The sequence below is a fragment of the Symphalangus syndactylus genome, chromosome 18 (genome assembly GCF_028878055.3).
Source record: "Symphalangus syndactylus isolate Jambi chromosome 18, NHGRI_mSymSyn1-v2.1_pri, whole genome shotgun sequence".
Lineage (NCBI taxonomy): Eukaryota > Metazoa > Chordata > Mammalia > Primates > Hylobatidae > Symphalangus > Symphalangus syndactylus.
The window spans coordinates 80,602,795-80,620,683 of record NC_072440.2 but is presented as its reverse complement, the minus strand read 5'-3'; the positions used below and the strand labels follow the sequence as shown (position 1 = coordinate 80,620,683).

Sequence of the window (17,889 nt, the reverse complement as noted above, 5' to 3'; positions counted from 1 at the left end):
ATTCAAGGTCTACCTAATAATTTCTCATCTTTCCTAATTAACCAAGAAAAAGGAAGACATGACTGGGGTTTTCATTTGGGAGTGGGTTTGCTCTGGGTCTGTGTGGCTTCAGAGTTTAAATCTCTGCTACTCTGTATGTGTACAAAATGCATACCTTTAATAAGGTCTGTAAGCACTGCCTTCAAGTCAAAAAATTCTTGATTACAGAGTTGTCCTACATTGACAGGGAGTGGGTATGAAGTCACATGTACTTGGATTGCCCGGTGAAAGACATAGGAGAAGTTTGTACTTTCTCAGAGCAATAGCTAAGAAGCAACTGTCGCCATTTGGAAAAGTGGCTTTTTGAAGCTTCAGTTGGAGATCAGGATAGGGGTCCCTGGAAGGGTAGGAGTAAACTCTAAGCAGACACCACTCAGAATCCCCAGGCCAGCTGGCAGAACACCAGGAGACCTACTATTGTATATACACACATACATACATGTATATGAAGGACTATTATGAAAACTAGTTTCAGCAGCTTGACAGTTTTCATCAGCATTGTGGGAGCTCTGCTCCTTTTTAATTTGGTTTCTTTAAAAGATGAATGGAATAAGGGCTTTCCGAGATTTGGGGTAGTCCTCAAACATCTTGAGGTAGAACCTAAAAGACAAGAAAGGAATTTGTAAATATAATGGAGCAGTGGCTGACAGCTGAGGTTTGCTGTTACCAAATCTTTGTTACAAGTCAACCTACAGTTATTTTGGGCCTGACTATTTCGATGGTCATTTATGATTCTTATTTCCCCTTCCCACAGCCTATTTCTTGTAAATGTTGAAGCTTCTTTTGCTGGTAAATGAAAAGTAATAGGCAGAGGGTAGTGGTGATAGCTGTGCAACATTATGAATGTACCTAATGCCACTAAATTTTACAATTAAAAATGGCTAAAGCGGTAAAATTTTTGTTATGTATATTCTACCAGAAAAAAAAAAATGTACTATCCAGAAGGAAGCACTTGTCTGGATTCAGCTGGGAAATACAGGGAACCAAAGACTATGGCGAAGCAATGTTCCCGGGAAAATATCCTTTCATGAGGCCTGGGAGTGCCAGCAAAATATCACCATGTATCGTGGGTCGAATTTTGTCTCATCAAAAGATATGTTGAAGTCCTAACCCCCAGTACTTGAGAGGGTAATTTTTTTTTTCTGGAACTAGGACCATTGCAGATAAAATTAAGATGAGGTCATACTGGAGCAAGGTGTGCCCTTAATCCAATATGACTGTGTCCTAAAAAGAAGAGGAGAAGAGACAAAGAGACAGAGACAGAGACACACAGGAGAGAAGGCCATGTGAAGACGGAGGCAGGGATCAGAGTGATGCAGCTATAAGCCACGGAACACCAAGAGTTGCAGGCCACCATTAGAAGCTAAAAAGTGGCAAGGAAGAATTCTTCCCTAGAGGCATCACAGGGGCCTGGCCCTGCCTACGCCTCGATTTCAAACTTCTAGCCTCCAGAACTATGAAAGGACAAATCTGTGTTGTTTTAAGCCACCCAGTTTGTGGTAATGTATTGCAGCAGCCACAGGAGACGAATGCATCTTATAAGAATCCTGTCTCCTTAAGTTGCCAGGCTGTCCTCCTAACTAGTTGATGCTGGCAGCCCTCAAGGCATAATCAAGATGATACACTGTATTAAAGTATCTTAGTTTGAATTAGGGGGCAAATAATAAGTTACAAAAGGTGGCTGGTTTTCAGTACTGTGATTTGAGAAGTCTGGTGGGCTGCCTTCACCCGTGCTGCCTCTGCTGTGAGTGCCTGGCTTTGTTTTATAGAAGCCTTCACAAAGTCCTGTTAGTCTATTAAAAACTACACCTTCTGGCCCTTCTCCAGGAGGTCTGACATCACAGGATGAGGCCTCAATTTGGGTTTTGCTATTGCAGCAGCTGAAAACGTCTGGTGGAATTACCATCCCTCCCCTAACCAAGCACAGTAGAGTCCACACTTCCCAGGGACCCTCCAAGTGCTGAGTGATGCCTTCTCTTCTGCCATTCCCGCTCTGCCTCTGGTGGGCAGCAGACCCAGCCTGAGATGGTAAGAACTGTTATGACTCTTTTATGGGCTGGGAACCCTCTGCCACCCTTCCTCACAGAGTCTAGGAGGTGGTAGGAATAGGTCACGAGCTGTTGCTTCATTTATTTCAGAACTGTTGTCCTCGAACAATTCTACTCAGAAAAAAGGAACTCATTCTTAGTTAAATCTTCAAAACTAGGCATTGAGTCATAACCCCAGGGTCCTGGTTCCAAGACCACTCATTCCGTGTTTGAGTATCCACAGTCTCCAGTAATTATAGGCTTTCTCTTTCCACAAAAGCCATTTTAGGGAAAGGATCTGAAATTTACACTTGGCAAGTTAAAGCCTGATAACAACCTAATATATTACCTTTCACTTCCAGCAATACTTTTAGTTAATTCTTTTGTCCGGACTCCACCCCAGGTTAGTGGGTTAGTGAAGCCTTAGGCCAGACCTTCAGAGGAAGGGTTCTGAAACACCTGCAATTCCTGGCATATCCCAGCAGATGGGGCAGTCCCAAGATTGCCCCATACATGCGATTTCTTGTCCTACCTTCCCCAGAAGCCAGGGTTGGCATTGGTTATGATTTATAGAGGCTGGGTGTCAGGGAAGGAAGGCAGTACCAAAATAAACTCTGGCACTGCAGAGATTCCAGGGGAAATAATCCTTCTGGGGTTCCAGGGCTCTGTGATTACCTGAACTGTTAGCACCAAATCTTGTAGCCAAAAATAGCAGCCACATAGTCACCAAGATAGTACTTTTTCCAAGTGGCTCTCTAGCCTGCTGTGCCTCAGAACATCTGTGGAGGCCAGGCGTGGTGGCTCATGCCTGTAATCCCAGCACTTTGGGAGGCCGAGGCAGGCAGATCACTTGAGGTCAGGAGTTCAAGGACAGCCTGGCCAACATGGTGAAACCTGTCTCTACTAAAAACGCAAAAAGTTAGCTGGGCATGGTGGTGGGCCTGTAGTCTCAGCCATTTGGAAGGCTGAGGTGGGAGAATCACATGAACCTGGGAGGTGGAGGCTGCAGTGAGGCAAGATCGCCCCATTGCACTTCAGCCTGGGCAACAGAGTGAGACTCCGACTCAAAAATAAATAAATAAATAAATAAATAAATAAATAAATAAATAAATAAATAAATATCTGTGGCGCTTTGGAAAGTGCTAGCCATGGTCCCACCTATGGAGCACACTTCCGGAAATGTGGTGGGAGGGGATGAAATTGAAGCATGGAAATGGAAGCAGCTTCTTCTGCTTCTTGAGGCTTTATCTAACCATCTCCAGGTAAGCCTGCCTGGTGGGCACAAAGCCTGGGTCAGCTAACTCATGAAGGTGCAAGGCACTTCTCGCTGGACAGCCTTCTTCAACAAGACAGGCACAGGACCTTCCCAGCCATCTCCTCAGTTGCCTCTGTTTACATGGACTTAAGTTTGTTCTTAGAAAAAATTTCATTACTGCTACTGTCATCCAGCTAACTTCCAACTTCAATACGAGCCCAGTAAGTCAGAATATGCTAACCCAGATTATTGTATCAACCTTCCCTTAAGAAATTAAATATCTTCGGTTTCTAAATCTTCCTCTGCGGGTTAAAAAAGCCTGTTTGGAAAAGAAGAGAGCTACGTGAATGCTGCCACTTTTATTGAAAAGTTTACCTGTGGTGGTGAAAAGCTCGCAGCCCAAGGAAACAAAGTGAGAAAAATGCAAATGCAATTGCTGGGAGGGACCAAGTGGCCAGGGCATAGCCGATCCATTCAATGATCTCACCGAGGAAATTGGCTCCAGAAACATACGTAAACAAGCCACCTGCGTGCAGAAGAATCGGAAGGTCAATCATTGCAACTGAATCATTGTGACATTAAACCCATCTGTGTTGTTCCAAAATACACAAAGGCAGCAAGAACAAATGTGGGGCTGGAGACTCCCTCCACAGTTGTAGGAGTTTGGTGGAATCCTCTTGGGGAGAAGGGGAGACAAAGCAACAACAGCCTGTTGCCTGGAGAACATTCTGGAGTCACAAAGAGTGGCCTCAACTGCTTAACAGGCTCCATCCAAATCTGTAACAACTGCTGGACCATTAGCTTTGGGTAGGACAAGGGAGAAGTGTAGGAGGTCTGGTTTTTGTTTTGTTCTATTAAGGAAGGTTTTGGGGCCACCTCTTACCTCCCCACTCCTTTCCTGGACATACACACTTTCACATTCACAGTCCCAAAATGTGAAACTGCGCACTACATTAAAATAATAAAAATCTGAACTCAAGGGAGAAGGAATTTAGATTCTCTTCTGGGATTTGCCCCTCCCCACCCTTCTGCAAAGCACTCTCCTCTGTTCATATTTAAAGTAGAGAGTAGGAGCTGCAGGTATTTGTCCTGCTGGAGGCTGGTGAAGTCGGCTTCTAGATTTTAAATGTTTTATTTTCTATCCAACCAGGTATTTCTTCTCTCAGGACTGTATCTAGAAATCAGCATATTTCTAATGATATTAAATATATCCACACTCAAATTTTATTACCCACATTAAACTGGGGATGTTTCAACTGAAACAATTTTGTTCTTTCTATAGTTATATAAAAATATTTTGTTTTAAATCATTCTCTATTGTAATTCAAAAGTTGGAAACTAATCTTGGCAACTGGTTTTTAAGCACTTTCTCTGCTCTTATTTATCTAGTTATGGAGTGGATGTTTTTAAAATCAAAGCCCCTTAGAGTTGAATCTTTCTTGAAGATGAGACTGCATCAGTGGTTCCCAACATGTGATTCTCTAGGCCCTGGGAGGAACCATGGATCTAATGCAAAGGGCCTATAAATTGTCTATGAATACAGTAAATGGCACATCTTAACCTCCTAAATTATTTTTGTTTGATGTAGATACTGTTAGGATATTAACAACATTCAAATTTATTTGAATATGTCATTGAATTCATAGTAACTTTGTCATTAATTTCTTAATCAATGACTAATAATGTGCACTAACATCATCTCATAATTGAGGAAATTTTTTGATGTAAATAAAGGGTTGTATTTACATCAAAAACGGTGGAAGCCAAGGACCTACACAAATACCCATCTAAATCTATTGAAGGATGACTTGGACTGATTCACTCCCATCTGCGTATATTTGTCAATCTCATACCCTGGTTTCTTTGGAACAGTTAGGATTATAAACATGCTCACCTTTATCTCCAAAAATGCACTTGTGCTTGTAAGACCTCCCATCCTAAGTTTTGATTAAGTAAATATAGTTCTCTACACCTTTAAAAGTATATACAAATGGCAGGAAATACACAAGTTCTAGCCTTAACTGCTCACAAGATAAGTCTAGATCAATTGGAGGGGACACATTTATCGGCCAAGCATTCAGCATCATTTGCAAACCTAGAAAGGATCAGCCCTCTTTACACGACAATCTTACCTACTGCCCTGAGGTTGTAGGTAGCCGATTCCAACCCTACTCAAATCTCCGACTCTCTCCCACCTTCTGGGTATTGTGGTCTCGCACCTTCCTGAGGGCTCTGGTAGCTCTCTGGAGCTTCTGGGTTCAGATTAGAAATGCAGACGTACTGTGATGGGACTGGGTTTGCAGAGGAAGTCAAGAGCAAGCTGAGAGGTATTGTATCATTCGTGCACTCACTATCCCCTCTCCATCTGCTACCATAGCATCATCCCTGGGACAGGCTCCAGGGAAGAGTGAGAGTCTGGGGGCAGGGGAGACATTACCTTGTGGAATCCTGTAGCTGATTTCTCCAGGCTTCCTGAGCTGGCGCAATATATAGTCACTATGAATGTTGATTCCCATTCCCAAAATAAATAAGAAGACACCTTGACAAAGAAGAGAGAAAGGAGAAATTTTTTTAAAAATGTGTCCAGATTGTGGTGCTTTTTTCACAAACCAAGCTAAAATGAAAGGAGGGGCATTTAATTCCATAAAATGAAGGGAAGGGCATCTAATTTCTAAATCTAAGAATGGTCCTAAGATATGGCAGAAAGCAGAGAGGGCAATGAGTCCTGGTCCTGAACGGGGAGCACTGGGTGTGCTGTTTCCTAGACTCAGGCTGAAAGTACACAGTGGCACCATCGATGGAGACAGATCAGAAAAGAGAGGAGAGCAGGAGGCAGCACCATTGTCCAGTATTTAAATAAATAAACAAATAAATGAATGGATCATAATAGTAAGCCTTTAGCTCATTCACAAACAGTCAAATCGAGATTGCATATCTCAACAGCCGATTCCAGCCCCTTTTCTTTTGCCATCCCCCACTACAGAGGTTGGACTGAGAAAGGTGGTCACATGAGCTAGTTCCACCAATAAGATGTAAAGTGAAGTCTTGGTGGGGGGACTTCCTTGGAAATCGTTTGCTTTTCTGATAAAAGGTGCAGGCCAGACCGGTGCCCCTACTTCCTCTTTCTTCCTGTCTTGATTGCCAGATGTAATGCCTTGAGCTACAGTCAACATCTTGCAACCATGAAGTGATGAATAAGAGGACCACAGGTAAACATGCTAAGAATAGGGGAGATAGAAAGTGCCTGAGTTATTAATGGTGTCGGTAAGCAACCACAGGAATGCAGAAGCCACCTACTTCGACACTTGTTGTTATGTAAGAACTATGAATTCTGAATTATTCCAGTCACTATTATATGGTTTTCTGAACACATTCCTGACTGAAACACCCACTCTCATGAAATAACGTAAGCTAGTTTGGAGGCGTGGCCACTAACAAACTGACTTCCATCACTGCCAGTTCACACACACACATACACACACACACATTCTGACATTAAAAATAGCATACTACACACACTGTTCACATCTTTATTTATTTTACTTAGCCACATATCCTGGAGGTGTCTCTACGTGCACTATCCACTGGTGCAGAAAGGGCCCTGTTCTGAGGTGAGGACAGCCAGGATCAGGGATGCTAGATCCTGCATCCCAGAAGGCATTATTACAGCCCAGAAACACTCACCACCCCACAGAGAGGCCCAGCCCAACCTGTCAGCAAAGCACATTGGTGCTTTTCAAAATGTGTCAGGCAAAAAGCAAGAACAGTTTAGTTAAAACAATCAAGTCTATTCTCACCTTATTTGATTCGATATAAAACAAGGATTTTCTACCTTGTCTAGTCAAAAGATCATTAGCCTGGAAGAAAGGGTATCGGAGGGGGGGATGGTAGGGGAGCGGGGAGGGAAGGGGGACAGCACACACAGCAGTGTCTTCAACTATTTTAGATAGGGTGGTCAGGGAAAGTCCCTTTGAGGAGGTGCAAATTGGTGGGAAACTAAATAAAGTGAGGAACCAACCCCCATGAATACATGGGGGCAAAGCCTTCTAGGCCAAGCTTGTCCAAACTGTAGCCTGTGGGCCACATGCAGCCCAGGACAGTTTTGGATGTGGCCCAACACAAATTCATACACTTTCTTAAAACATTATGAAATTTTTTTAAGCTCATCAGCTATCATTGATGTTAGTGAATTATATGTGTAGCCCAAGGCAATTCTTCTTTTTCCAATGTAGTCCAGGGAAGCCAAAAGACTGGACACCCCTGTACTAGGACATCCCTGTAGAGGGAACAGTCCTATACAAAAACACTGGGGCTGGACAAGCTTGACAGCTTGTGGCACAGCAGGAAGGCCACTGGCACTGGAGCAGAGAAAAGGAGGTGCAGGGAGCCAGGAAAAGAGGTTGGGAAATTGGAAAGACCAAGAATATTTAGGATTTAAAGGCAGTGGGAAGGAATTTGTATTTTATTTTGAGAATAAAGGAAATCTACTGGAGAGTTTTGTGATGGGAAATGGCATGATATGTATTTAAACAATCTCCCTGGCTACCATATGGAGAAAAGACCAGGGTAGGGGTGAGGGAGGGGAAGATGGGATCATTACGAGGTCATTGCAGTAGGGAGAGGGCATGGCGATGTAGATTGTGGGAAGGGTTGTTAGCTGGGAAGTAGGTGAGAAGTGGCCAGATTCACTTACCCAAGCTAAACCGTATGTCTGTGTACCACCCATCAGGGTATTCAGCACAGTAAATCAGATAGTAGCCTTGAAGGACTCCATTTCCAGTGCAGAAGGCAATGCCTCTGAGAATGAGTATAGCTGGATAAGGCCTCCCTCGATTGAGCAGTGAGTACACAAATGTCCTGGGACACATGGGGAGGAAAGGTTAGGATTCACTGTTAAAAAAGAACATGGTCTCATCCCCACCTCTTTCTTAAGCTAACACCAGAAGTTTCAAAAAGCAGGCTCTGCCATTTCGCCTTAACCCAATACAAATTATCTTCTCCAGGAGGATGTATATCACAGGCCAAAATAATTACATACCTGAAAAGTACAACCACTAAGAAATAATCAACAATATGTAATATATAAATAATTTATGTAATAAATAATGAATAACATGTACCATGCAAAGTGGAATTATCATGACAGAACAACAATTTTAAATAAGTACAATAAATATCCTTAAAGAAATGTTTCCTTCAAAGCAGAAAAAAATACTCACTTGAAAAAGAACTAAATAAAAATAATTTATCAAAAATTATAAAGCCTATTAGTGATAGAGTAAGAGCAAGATCTAGTTCTTCTGATAATCCCAGTTTTCTACATTAAACCTTTCTAATTACTCTTGAATTGGCATTTTCAAAAAGATGTACTGTCACTGTATGTGAATGAGTGATAGACTCAAAAAAGAGAATCCATAGTTAAGTAAGCTTGGGATCTATAACATCAGACAAGACCTAATATTTACTCATTGTGGGATTTCTTCAAGCCATGGCATACTAAGGATATGATGACTGTCTGAGAAGGAACCCCTAGTTTGGCACATTCATCACAGAGTTGGAGCTCCACTCCAGAAAACACTTTCCTAAACAGGGCAGATAATCCTATACACACAACTGGATCCTGAAGCTTTGAAAACTGATATTTGATTCTGTAAATTTTATATTCATTTTTCTTTCTTTGTCTCTTACACAAAAACACACACACATATGCATGCACACACACATGTACAAATGCACACGCACATGCTCATGCTAGACAACCACACACATCTCCAGAGCATTCATCTGATCTTTTGCAGACAAGAAAGAGCAGACAAGATCTGCAGATTTCACAGATAATCACAGTTGCATTTTGGATAAGAACACCTATCCTTCAAAGTCTGGGAGGTTTGTCTTAGATTTCCTTCTCAAAAACAGGAAGTCTAAGAAATGCCCTGGGCTTCATGTCAGGGATGTAGGTCACCATTTTTTTACCTGGATCATATGTGAGTGTTGCCTCCTAAAATTGCTGAGGATGCAGCTATCTAATTTGATGCTTCCTATGAAGAAGCACATTTTAAACTATGGAGTGACTGGCAAAAGTATGCAGACAGGTGTTGCATTATGAGTGAGTCAATTTTTTTTTTTTTTTTTTTTTTGAGATAGAGTCTTATTCTGGTGCCCAGGCTGGAGTGCAGTGGTGTGATCTCGGCTCACTGCAACCTCCACCTCCAGGGTTCAAGCAATTCTCCTGCCTCAGCCTCTCAAGCAGCTGGGACTACAGGCGCCCGCCACCACGCCCAGCTAATTTTTGTATGTCGTATTTCACCACATTGGCCAGGCTGGTCTGGAACTCTTGACCTCGTGATCCACCTGCTTCAGCCTCCCAAAGTGCTGGGATTACAGGCATGAGCCACTGCACCCAGCTGAGCCAAATTTTATAAACATAAAACATCAAGGTGGTATTGAAGACCTGCACTTTCCCCCTTGGCAACAGCAGTTCCACATCTTTCCTCTCTTGGCTTAAATATTGACAATTCTGTTGGAACAGGGAGGCTGCTCAGGTGTTCTCAGGATGCCGAAACTTCTCACCTCTACCATCTGCTCTCCTGGCTAGTTAATGGACTATGAGGATCTTTAATTGTTTGTATTAAAAAGTTGAAGGCGAAGGAAAGGTTAGTTTCCTATGCTGTCTCCCTAGAAAGTAAATGCTGTCTGCTGTCTCCCTCTCCCCTTCACACCTGGACTCAGGTCTACTATGTAATCTGCAGAATGCCTGCCACCCTACCCAATCACAACAGTGCCTACAATTCATGTCTTTCAGTAAATAATTACCTTCTCTGTTTCTCACCTCCTTGAAAACACAAATACACACAACAAGGGAAAGGAAATTGAGTCTCTAATACCAGAGTGTGCATAAGTGAATTAGATTCATGAATTTTACTTCCTTCCCCAGAGGAAAAAAGAACAGAGTGAAGATATAGTGGGAGAGCAAGTGCTCTGTGGTTAAAAAGGTCAGGCTCGAAGGATTTCACTATTTCATCTGTGATCTTGGACAAACTCCTTCATCTGTAAACTGAGGTTAATTATTAACCTCATTGGATTATGAGGTTGGACTCATTGGACTACTGTTTTATGAGAATCATTGGATTCCTATCAAATTAAATAAGATGATGCAGGAAAAAGTAACTGCTATTTGTTTCTCCTTGCATTCACACTCCATGAGAGCTTTGGGAGCCTGAAGGTGACTTCTTAGAAGGAAAGGATCCTGAAAGGCTACAGAAAGGTATTTTTTTTAAAGTTGTATTTTTGTAATACTTGTAGTAGAAGTATGTATTAATCAGGGCAGGCTCACTACTGTAACAAACAAATACGAAGTATCAAAAGATCAACATAATAAAAGCTCATTTCTTGCTCATGCCACAGTAAGATGCTTTTTCAAGCTTCTGCTCCACAGCCATTCAGGACCCAGGACCTTCCAAGGAATCTTCTGCATCTATCCAGCAGGCAAAGGAAGAGAGGACAAGGAGGATTGTGTAGAAGATTTTCTTAATGGCCATGCTTCAGGCTGGAAGTGGCATAAATTTCACCCTCATTCTTTTGGCCCCACCCAACTGCAAGGGAAGCTGGGAAATGTAGCCAATTGGGTTTCCCAGCAGGAAAAAGAAGGAGGTTTGGTGAACACATGGTACAGACAGAAGACTTTGGAGAACTAGAAGTCCCGGAGAACAAATAAAGTTCATCTAATCTGAATAACTTTGCTATTGGAAAGCTGGAAATAGTTCAAAGCTTGTTTCACTGTAGAAAAAGACAAAGACAATGACGAGAAGCCGGAGAGAGTCTATTAGCCCAAGAGGCTGGCAATTGGTGCTGTAGAGTTGTAGGTGAGTTTCCCCTTCAGATCCCATGCTCCACCTATGGTCTGAGACTCAGTTTCCCTGATTTGGGACCACATCACTTTAATTACCTCCTACACCTCTAATGTAAATTTTCATTCTTTTATGTTTGTTCTTATACCGAGACTGATAAGTACTCTGTAAATATAAAGTTTTTTTATCATTGCTAAGTAAATATTCATTTGGGGGGATTCATTGGAAAGGGTTAACTGAAATTGCAAATCCAAATTAAACCAAAGAAAAAAAGCTTTAAAATTACACATCTTGCATAGACCAACTTATATTTAACTAAGTCTTCTTCAAATATAAATGCTATTGCTAAGATTATCAAGCCAATTGAAGACTTTTCACTATATGAAATTTTAGACTCATTGTCAATCAAAATAAATTCAAACTCTATATATAAATACAAAGTTTCCATGTATATATTTAACTGTTCTGTATAGTAATTACTCCTTTCTTGACCCTGTAACCTTGTTCATCTACTACTCCATTTTCCTGCTTTCCTTTATAGCAACTCCAGAGAGTTGCCTATGCTCGCCATCTCTGTCTTCTCCTCCACTTCTTTCCTCCTTCCTCCTCCTCCCATAGAAACAAATCTTGGTGGGGCCACCAGAGACCATCACATTCCCAAACCCAAGAATCAGTTTACAACTCTCTTCTTATTTGACAAATTAATCACTCCCTCTTTCTGGAAACACTTTCTTTACCAGCTTCCAGCACATCACACTCTCTTGGTTCTTCTGCTTCACTGATCTGTTCTCATTTTCCTTTGCTGGTTTCTCCTCATCCTCCTGACCTCTAAATATGAGAGTGCCCCCAGAACTCAGGACTCTTTTTCTTCTTTATTTACAGTCTCTGTCTACGTGATCACATCTAGACATATCATTAAATATCATTCCTATAATCTGAATGTGTCCCCCAAAATTTGTGTGCTGGAAATTTAATCCCCAATGCAACAGTGCTGAAAGGTGGGGCCTTTTAGGAGGTGTTTAGGTCATGAGGGCTCTGCCAACATGAATGGATTAATGCTGCTATAAATAGGACTTAAGGGAGTGGATTTGCTATTCTTGCCCTTTCACCTTCTGCCTTCCTCCATGTGAGAATACACCAAGAAGGCCTCCATCAGATGCTGGCACCTTGGTCTTGTACATCCCAGCCTCTAGAACCGCATGAAATAGATTTCTGCTCTTTGTAAATTACCCAGTCTCAGGTATTCTGTTACAGCAGCACAAAACGGACAAAAACAATTATCTATAGGACAGCAAGTCCCAAATTGATGTCTCCAGACAGGATATCTGCAGTCCTTAAACTCAGACTCATATGGGCAACCTCCTACTATACCTCTAGTTTCATGGATATTTCAATTTTAACACAGTCAAACCCAAACCTCTGATTCCCCATTCTTCTCCAAACTTGCACTTCCCTCAGTCTTCCCCATCTCAGTAAATGCCAAGTTTATTCTTCCAATTGCTTAAGCCAAAGACCTTAGACCATCTTTGATCTCTCTCTCTCTCTCTCTCATTCTCTCATATCCCACATAAAATCTGTTAGCAATTTCTGTCATCTTTATCTGCAAAATATTTTCAGAATCTGGCCACATCTCACCAACTCCACTATTCCATCTGAGTTTAATCTCTCATTAAACCTCTCCTGGGTATTTGTAAAAGCCTCCTCCATTTGACCACCACATTTACTCCACTGCAATCTATTCTCATATAGCAGACCAAGTAAAGCTGTAAACTGGATCATATTACTTCTCTCTGAAAACCTCCTTCATGACTAAATGAAAGCCCAAATTCTTGACTGCCTTGAAGACCCTAGACAGTCTGATTCCCCAACTACATCTCTGCTCTCTTCTACCACTTTTATCTTTGTCCATCTCACTGCAGCCACTCTGCTCAAATGTTAGCTTCCCTGACCACCTTATGTAAAAGAAATAACCTCCAATGCCTCCAGCACTCACCAGCTTCATGAATCTACTTTACTTTTTCCAGTAGCATTTTTTACTAACATATTCTGCTTTCTGTGTTTATTGTCCACCTCTTCCCACAAGAATGTATGCACCATAAAGAGAGGAATGTTATCTATTTTGTTCATCACTATATCTGCAATGCCTTGAACAGTGCCTGGCACACAGTAGGCCCGGAATTAATTTTGAATGAAAGAGACCCTATCATGTGCTATAAGTGGCACACATCATATGCATGCAGAGCTTCAAATTTTATCTCACTGTATATGCATCATAACTTTTACTTCCAGGGGGGGTGTGAAGTAGAGATGCTTTTCCACATTCCTCCTGCTACATATAATTGAGTCTCTGGACATTATTTAAAAAGCAAACATGAGAAGATTCTAAAAGTTGGAGAGAACAAGGCACATGGGCTAGAGACCTTAGAATTTGAAGAAAAACAAAGCAGTGTGTTCCTGGGTTTTCATTTTGCCTCATATATTCCAGATTTAGAGCTGATGAAGTTGGCAACCATAAAATGGAACCATCACAGATCAAAAAGGCCAAACAAAATCTTACTTTCTCTAGCCAAGGAATGAGAAAAAGGGAAAAACCAGAAAGACAAAAACTTTTAGAATATAGTTGCTCTGCTATAGCAAACACCACAGAAAAACTGGCTCACTCTCACCCCACCAGCAAAGTCTGAGGGAAGTGCAGAAGCCTGTGCTTCCCCCTTACCAAGCTGTGATAGGCTCTCTCTAACCCCTTGCCAGGCTGTGTCAGGAAAGGCTGGGTAGGGAGTCAGGAATTCCTACTGGGAAGTAACAAGCTCATCCCACTTCTCCACAGTGTTAGTAGAGACCACATAGGGAGCCAGGACTTCTTAACTCCACATCTTCCTGCTGGCCTGGGTAGTATCAGAGAAGCCCTAGTGGAGAGTTGGAATATTCACCGTTTCCCAGTGACAACAAGGCCACCTCCCCTCCTCCACTGCATTCCATGGTGTCAGTAGAAACCAGTTGGCAGGTGAAAGGAAACATTCCCAACTCTCTCAGCCAAACAGATATCAGTGGAGGACTAACAGGGAGCCAAAAATCCCACCACCACACAAAAGTAACAAGGAGCCTCCACATTCAGGTTTCAAAATGTCCAGGTTTCAACTGAAAATAACTTAACATACCAAGAATCAAGAAGGTCTCAAACTGAATTTTTAAAAATCAATAGATGCCAATACACTGTATTATGTAATTCTAAATGTGCGAAAGGGGAATATTTAAGACAATTATATTATAAATGAGGAAGAAAAAAGTGGCATTGCGGGAAGTATGTTTTCTACACCCAAACTGGTAAAATGACAACACTTTTAAACTGTGAAAAATTGTGCATATATAATTTAACACCAAGAGCAATCACTAAAAAACTATATGAAAGAGATTCTCTTGTATCAAATCTAAGGATAAATCAAAATGAAATTCTAAAAAATGTTCCTATAATCACCAGGAAGCATAAAAAAAGAAAGCACATAGAAAAACAGAGAGCACAAATATAAAACAAAAAATAAAATTTCAGACTTAAGCATTAATACGTTAATAATTACAATAAATGTAAAGAATTCAAATCATTGTAAAGACAAGAGTTGGCTAAAGACAATTAAAAGACAAGAGTTGACTAAAACATAACCAAACAATAGGTTGATGACAAGAAACTCACTCAAATATAATAATATAGTCAGAGTAAAAGTAATAAAAAGGCGAAAAGATGTATTATAGAAACATTAAATAAAGGAAGGTAGGGAGAGCATCCTGGGGAGCTGGAAGAGTAAGAAGCATGAGGAATCTGTCTCCCTGCTTAGGCAATAATTGCACTGACAGAGTATGATTGATATAACTGTTTGGAAATCTGGAGTCTATTGAAGGCTTGCAACTTTCAGGGAAACATTTGGATGGTACATTGCAGTTACCTTTGATTTCAGCTCAACTCAATACTCTTAGCACAGTAACAGCTACCCATTTCCTATCCCCACCCCTGTGGCAGGCAGCTGTGCATGTATTCCTGCAGCAGCTTGCACACAGCTTGAAGGAGCCAAGATAAGCAAAAAGGATCCTGTCCTTTAAGTATCAGGCATATGTGCTTAGATTGATGATTGCTGCTTCTGATTAGAGAGATACAGACAAAGAGGTGGTGTGTCTTTGCTGTTACACCTTATTCCATTGTTGCAAACCCCTCCCCATCCAGCTGAAATGACTTCCAGAGATTTAAAGGGCTGGCACCCTATTTCCACTCCCTTTTTCATTTTTCTCTTTTTCTCCTTTTGGGAGCCAGATATTAACGATAAGGACATTCACAAACAACTGAATATATGGGGAAAATTAGAAAGTTAACACACATGACCACAGAAAGATGCAAGCTCAGAGAATACTAGTAAAGACCTTATGTTTACACCTCAGGCTGATCCTTGGCACAGAGACAGCCTAAAGCAATTTTTATAAACAAACAAAACAATAACAAAAAGCAAACAACCTTGAGGAAAAAGAAGAGTCTGCATTCCAGAGTTACCACATCATTAAATTCAAATACCCAACTTTCAACAAAAAAAAATCACAAGGCATTCAAAAAAAAGAGGAAAACATAGCCCATTCAAAGGAAAAAATACTCAACAGAAACTGCCCCTGAAAAAGACCTAACAGCAGATCTACTCAAAAAAGACTTTAATAACTGTCTTGAAGATACTTTAAGAACTGGAAAAGAGGGAGGGTGGAGCAAGATGGCCAAACAGAAGCCTTCAACAATGATCCCCACTGCAGGAAAACCAATTTAACAACTATCTACAGACACAAAAAGCACCTTCGTAAAAACAGAAAATCAGATAAGCAATCACAGTACTTGGTTTTAACTTCATATTGCTGAAAGAGGCACTGAAGAAGGTAAGAAACATAGTCTTGAATTGCCAGTGATGCCCCTCCACTATCCCTCTGGCAGCAGCCACATAGCACAGAGAGAGAATCTGTAAACCTGGGGAATGGAAAGTGCAGTGATTGTGGGGCTCTGCATTGAACTCAGTGCTGCCCTGTCACAATGGAAAGTAAAACTGGGCTAAACTCAGCCAATGCCAACACACACAGGGAGCATATGGATCAGCCCTAGCCAGAGGGGAATCACCCATCCCAGCAGTTGGAACTTGAATTTTCACAAGACTTACCACCATGGGCTAAAGTGCTCTGGGATCCTAAACAAACTTGAAAGGCAGTCTAGGCCACAAGGACTGCAATTCCTAGGCAAGTCCTAGTGCTGTGCTGGGCTTAGAGTCAGTGAACATGGGACACCAGCCAGGGTGGCTAAGGAAGTGCTTGTGCCATTCCTCCTGCAACACCAGGCAACACAGCTCACAACAAAATTTACTCCCACCATCTGCTTAAGGAAAGGAGATTAGAGAGTAAAGAGGGCTTTATTTTGTATCTTGGAAGTGATTATTATGCACTGCATGCCTGTATCAAAATACTTCATGTACCTCATGAATACATACACCTACTACATACCCACAAAAATAAAATTTAAAAGCCTAGGCAACATAGTGAGACCTCATCTCTATTAAATTTATTTATTTATTTATCCAGGCATGGATGGCATGCATCTGTAGTCCTAGCTACTCAAGAGGCTAAGGCAGAAGGATCACCTGAGCCAAGGAGGTTGAGGCTGCAGTGAGCTAACTGAACCATGTACTACAGCCTGGATGACAGAGCAAGAACCTGTCTCAAAAAATAAATAAATAAATAAACTAAAAGTAAATGTGGATGAAGTCAAGCAAATAATGTATAAAACAAAATGACAATACAAATAAAGATTTTGAAAACCTAAAAAGAACATCTGGAGCTAAAAATTAAAATAACAGAAATGAAAAATTTACTAGAGGGCTTCGAGGGAAGATATGAGTAGGCAAAAGAAAGAATCAGAGAACTCAAAGATAAGGCAATGGAAATCATCAAGTCTGAGGAACAAAAAGAAAACAAAATTGAAGAAAAGTGAGCAGAGCCCAAGAGACCTGTGAGACATCATCAAGGGGCCCAACATACACACTGTGAGAGTCCTAGACGAAGCAGAGAGAAAGAAAGGAGTAGAGAGAATATTGGAAGAAATCATGGTGAAAAATTCTTCGAATTTGAAAAAAGACATGAATATAAACCTCCAAGAAGCTCAATTAACTCCAAGTAAGATGAATTCATAGATACCCACATGGATATACATTATAATCAAACTTTCCAAATACAAAGGCAAAGAGAAAATCTTGAAAGCAGCAAGAGACAGAAATGACTTGTCACATACAAATCATCTGCAATAAGATTATCTACAAATTTCTCATCAGAAACTTTAGAGATAAGAAGGCAGTGGGCTGATATTTTCAAAGTGCTAATATAAAAAAGAAACTGTCAAGCAAGAATACCATATCTGTCAAAACTTGAAAGTGAGGAGAAACTTAAGACATTCCCAGATAAACAAAAGCTGAGATAGTTTGCTACCCTACATCTGCCATGCAAAAACTGCTAAAGGGAGTCCTGAAGGTTAAAATGAAAGCATACTATACAGTAACTAGAATCTATATAAACAAATAAAAATATCAATGAAGGTAAACATAGGGACATTGTAAAAGTTGGTATTATTATAACAATGTTTCTTAACTTTGTGTTCTCTACATGATTTAAGAAACTCATACTTTTTAAAAAACAATTATTAGTCTAAAAGTTAATA

At 41.0% G+C, this 17,889-nt stretch overlaps 1 protein-coding gene across 1 annotated transcript in view; it reads right to left on the bottom strand.

Annotated features, from left to right (window-relative positions):
• Window positions 1-412: 412 nt before the first annotated feature.
• SRD5A2 (steroid 5 alpha-reductase 2) overlaps window positions 413-17,889 on the bottom strand; it is a 56,351-nt gene continuing 38,874 nt past the window's right edge. The window contains exons 2-5 of the mRNA XM_055252735.2: window positions 8,015-8,178; window positions 5,759-5,860; window positions 3,697-3,847; window positions 413-639 (exon numbers count right to left, since the gene is read on the bottom strand). Coding sequence (XP_055108710.1) covers window positions 573-639; window positions 3,697-3,847; window positions 5,759-5,860; window positions 8,015-8,178 — 484 coding nt within the window. The 3' untranslated portion in view covers window positions 413-572. The remainder of the gene's footprint in view (window positions 640-3,696; window positions 3,848-5,758; window positions 5,861-8,014; window positions 8,179-17,889) is intronic.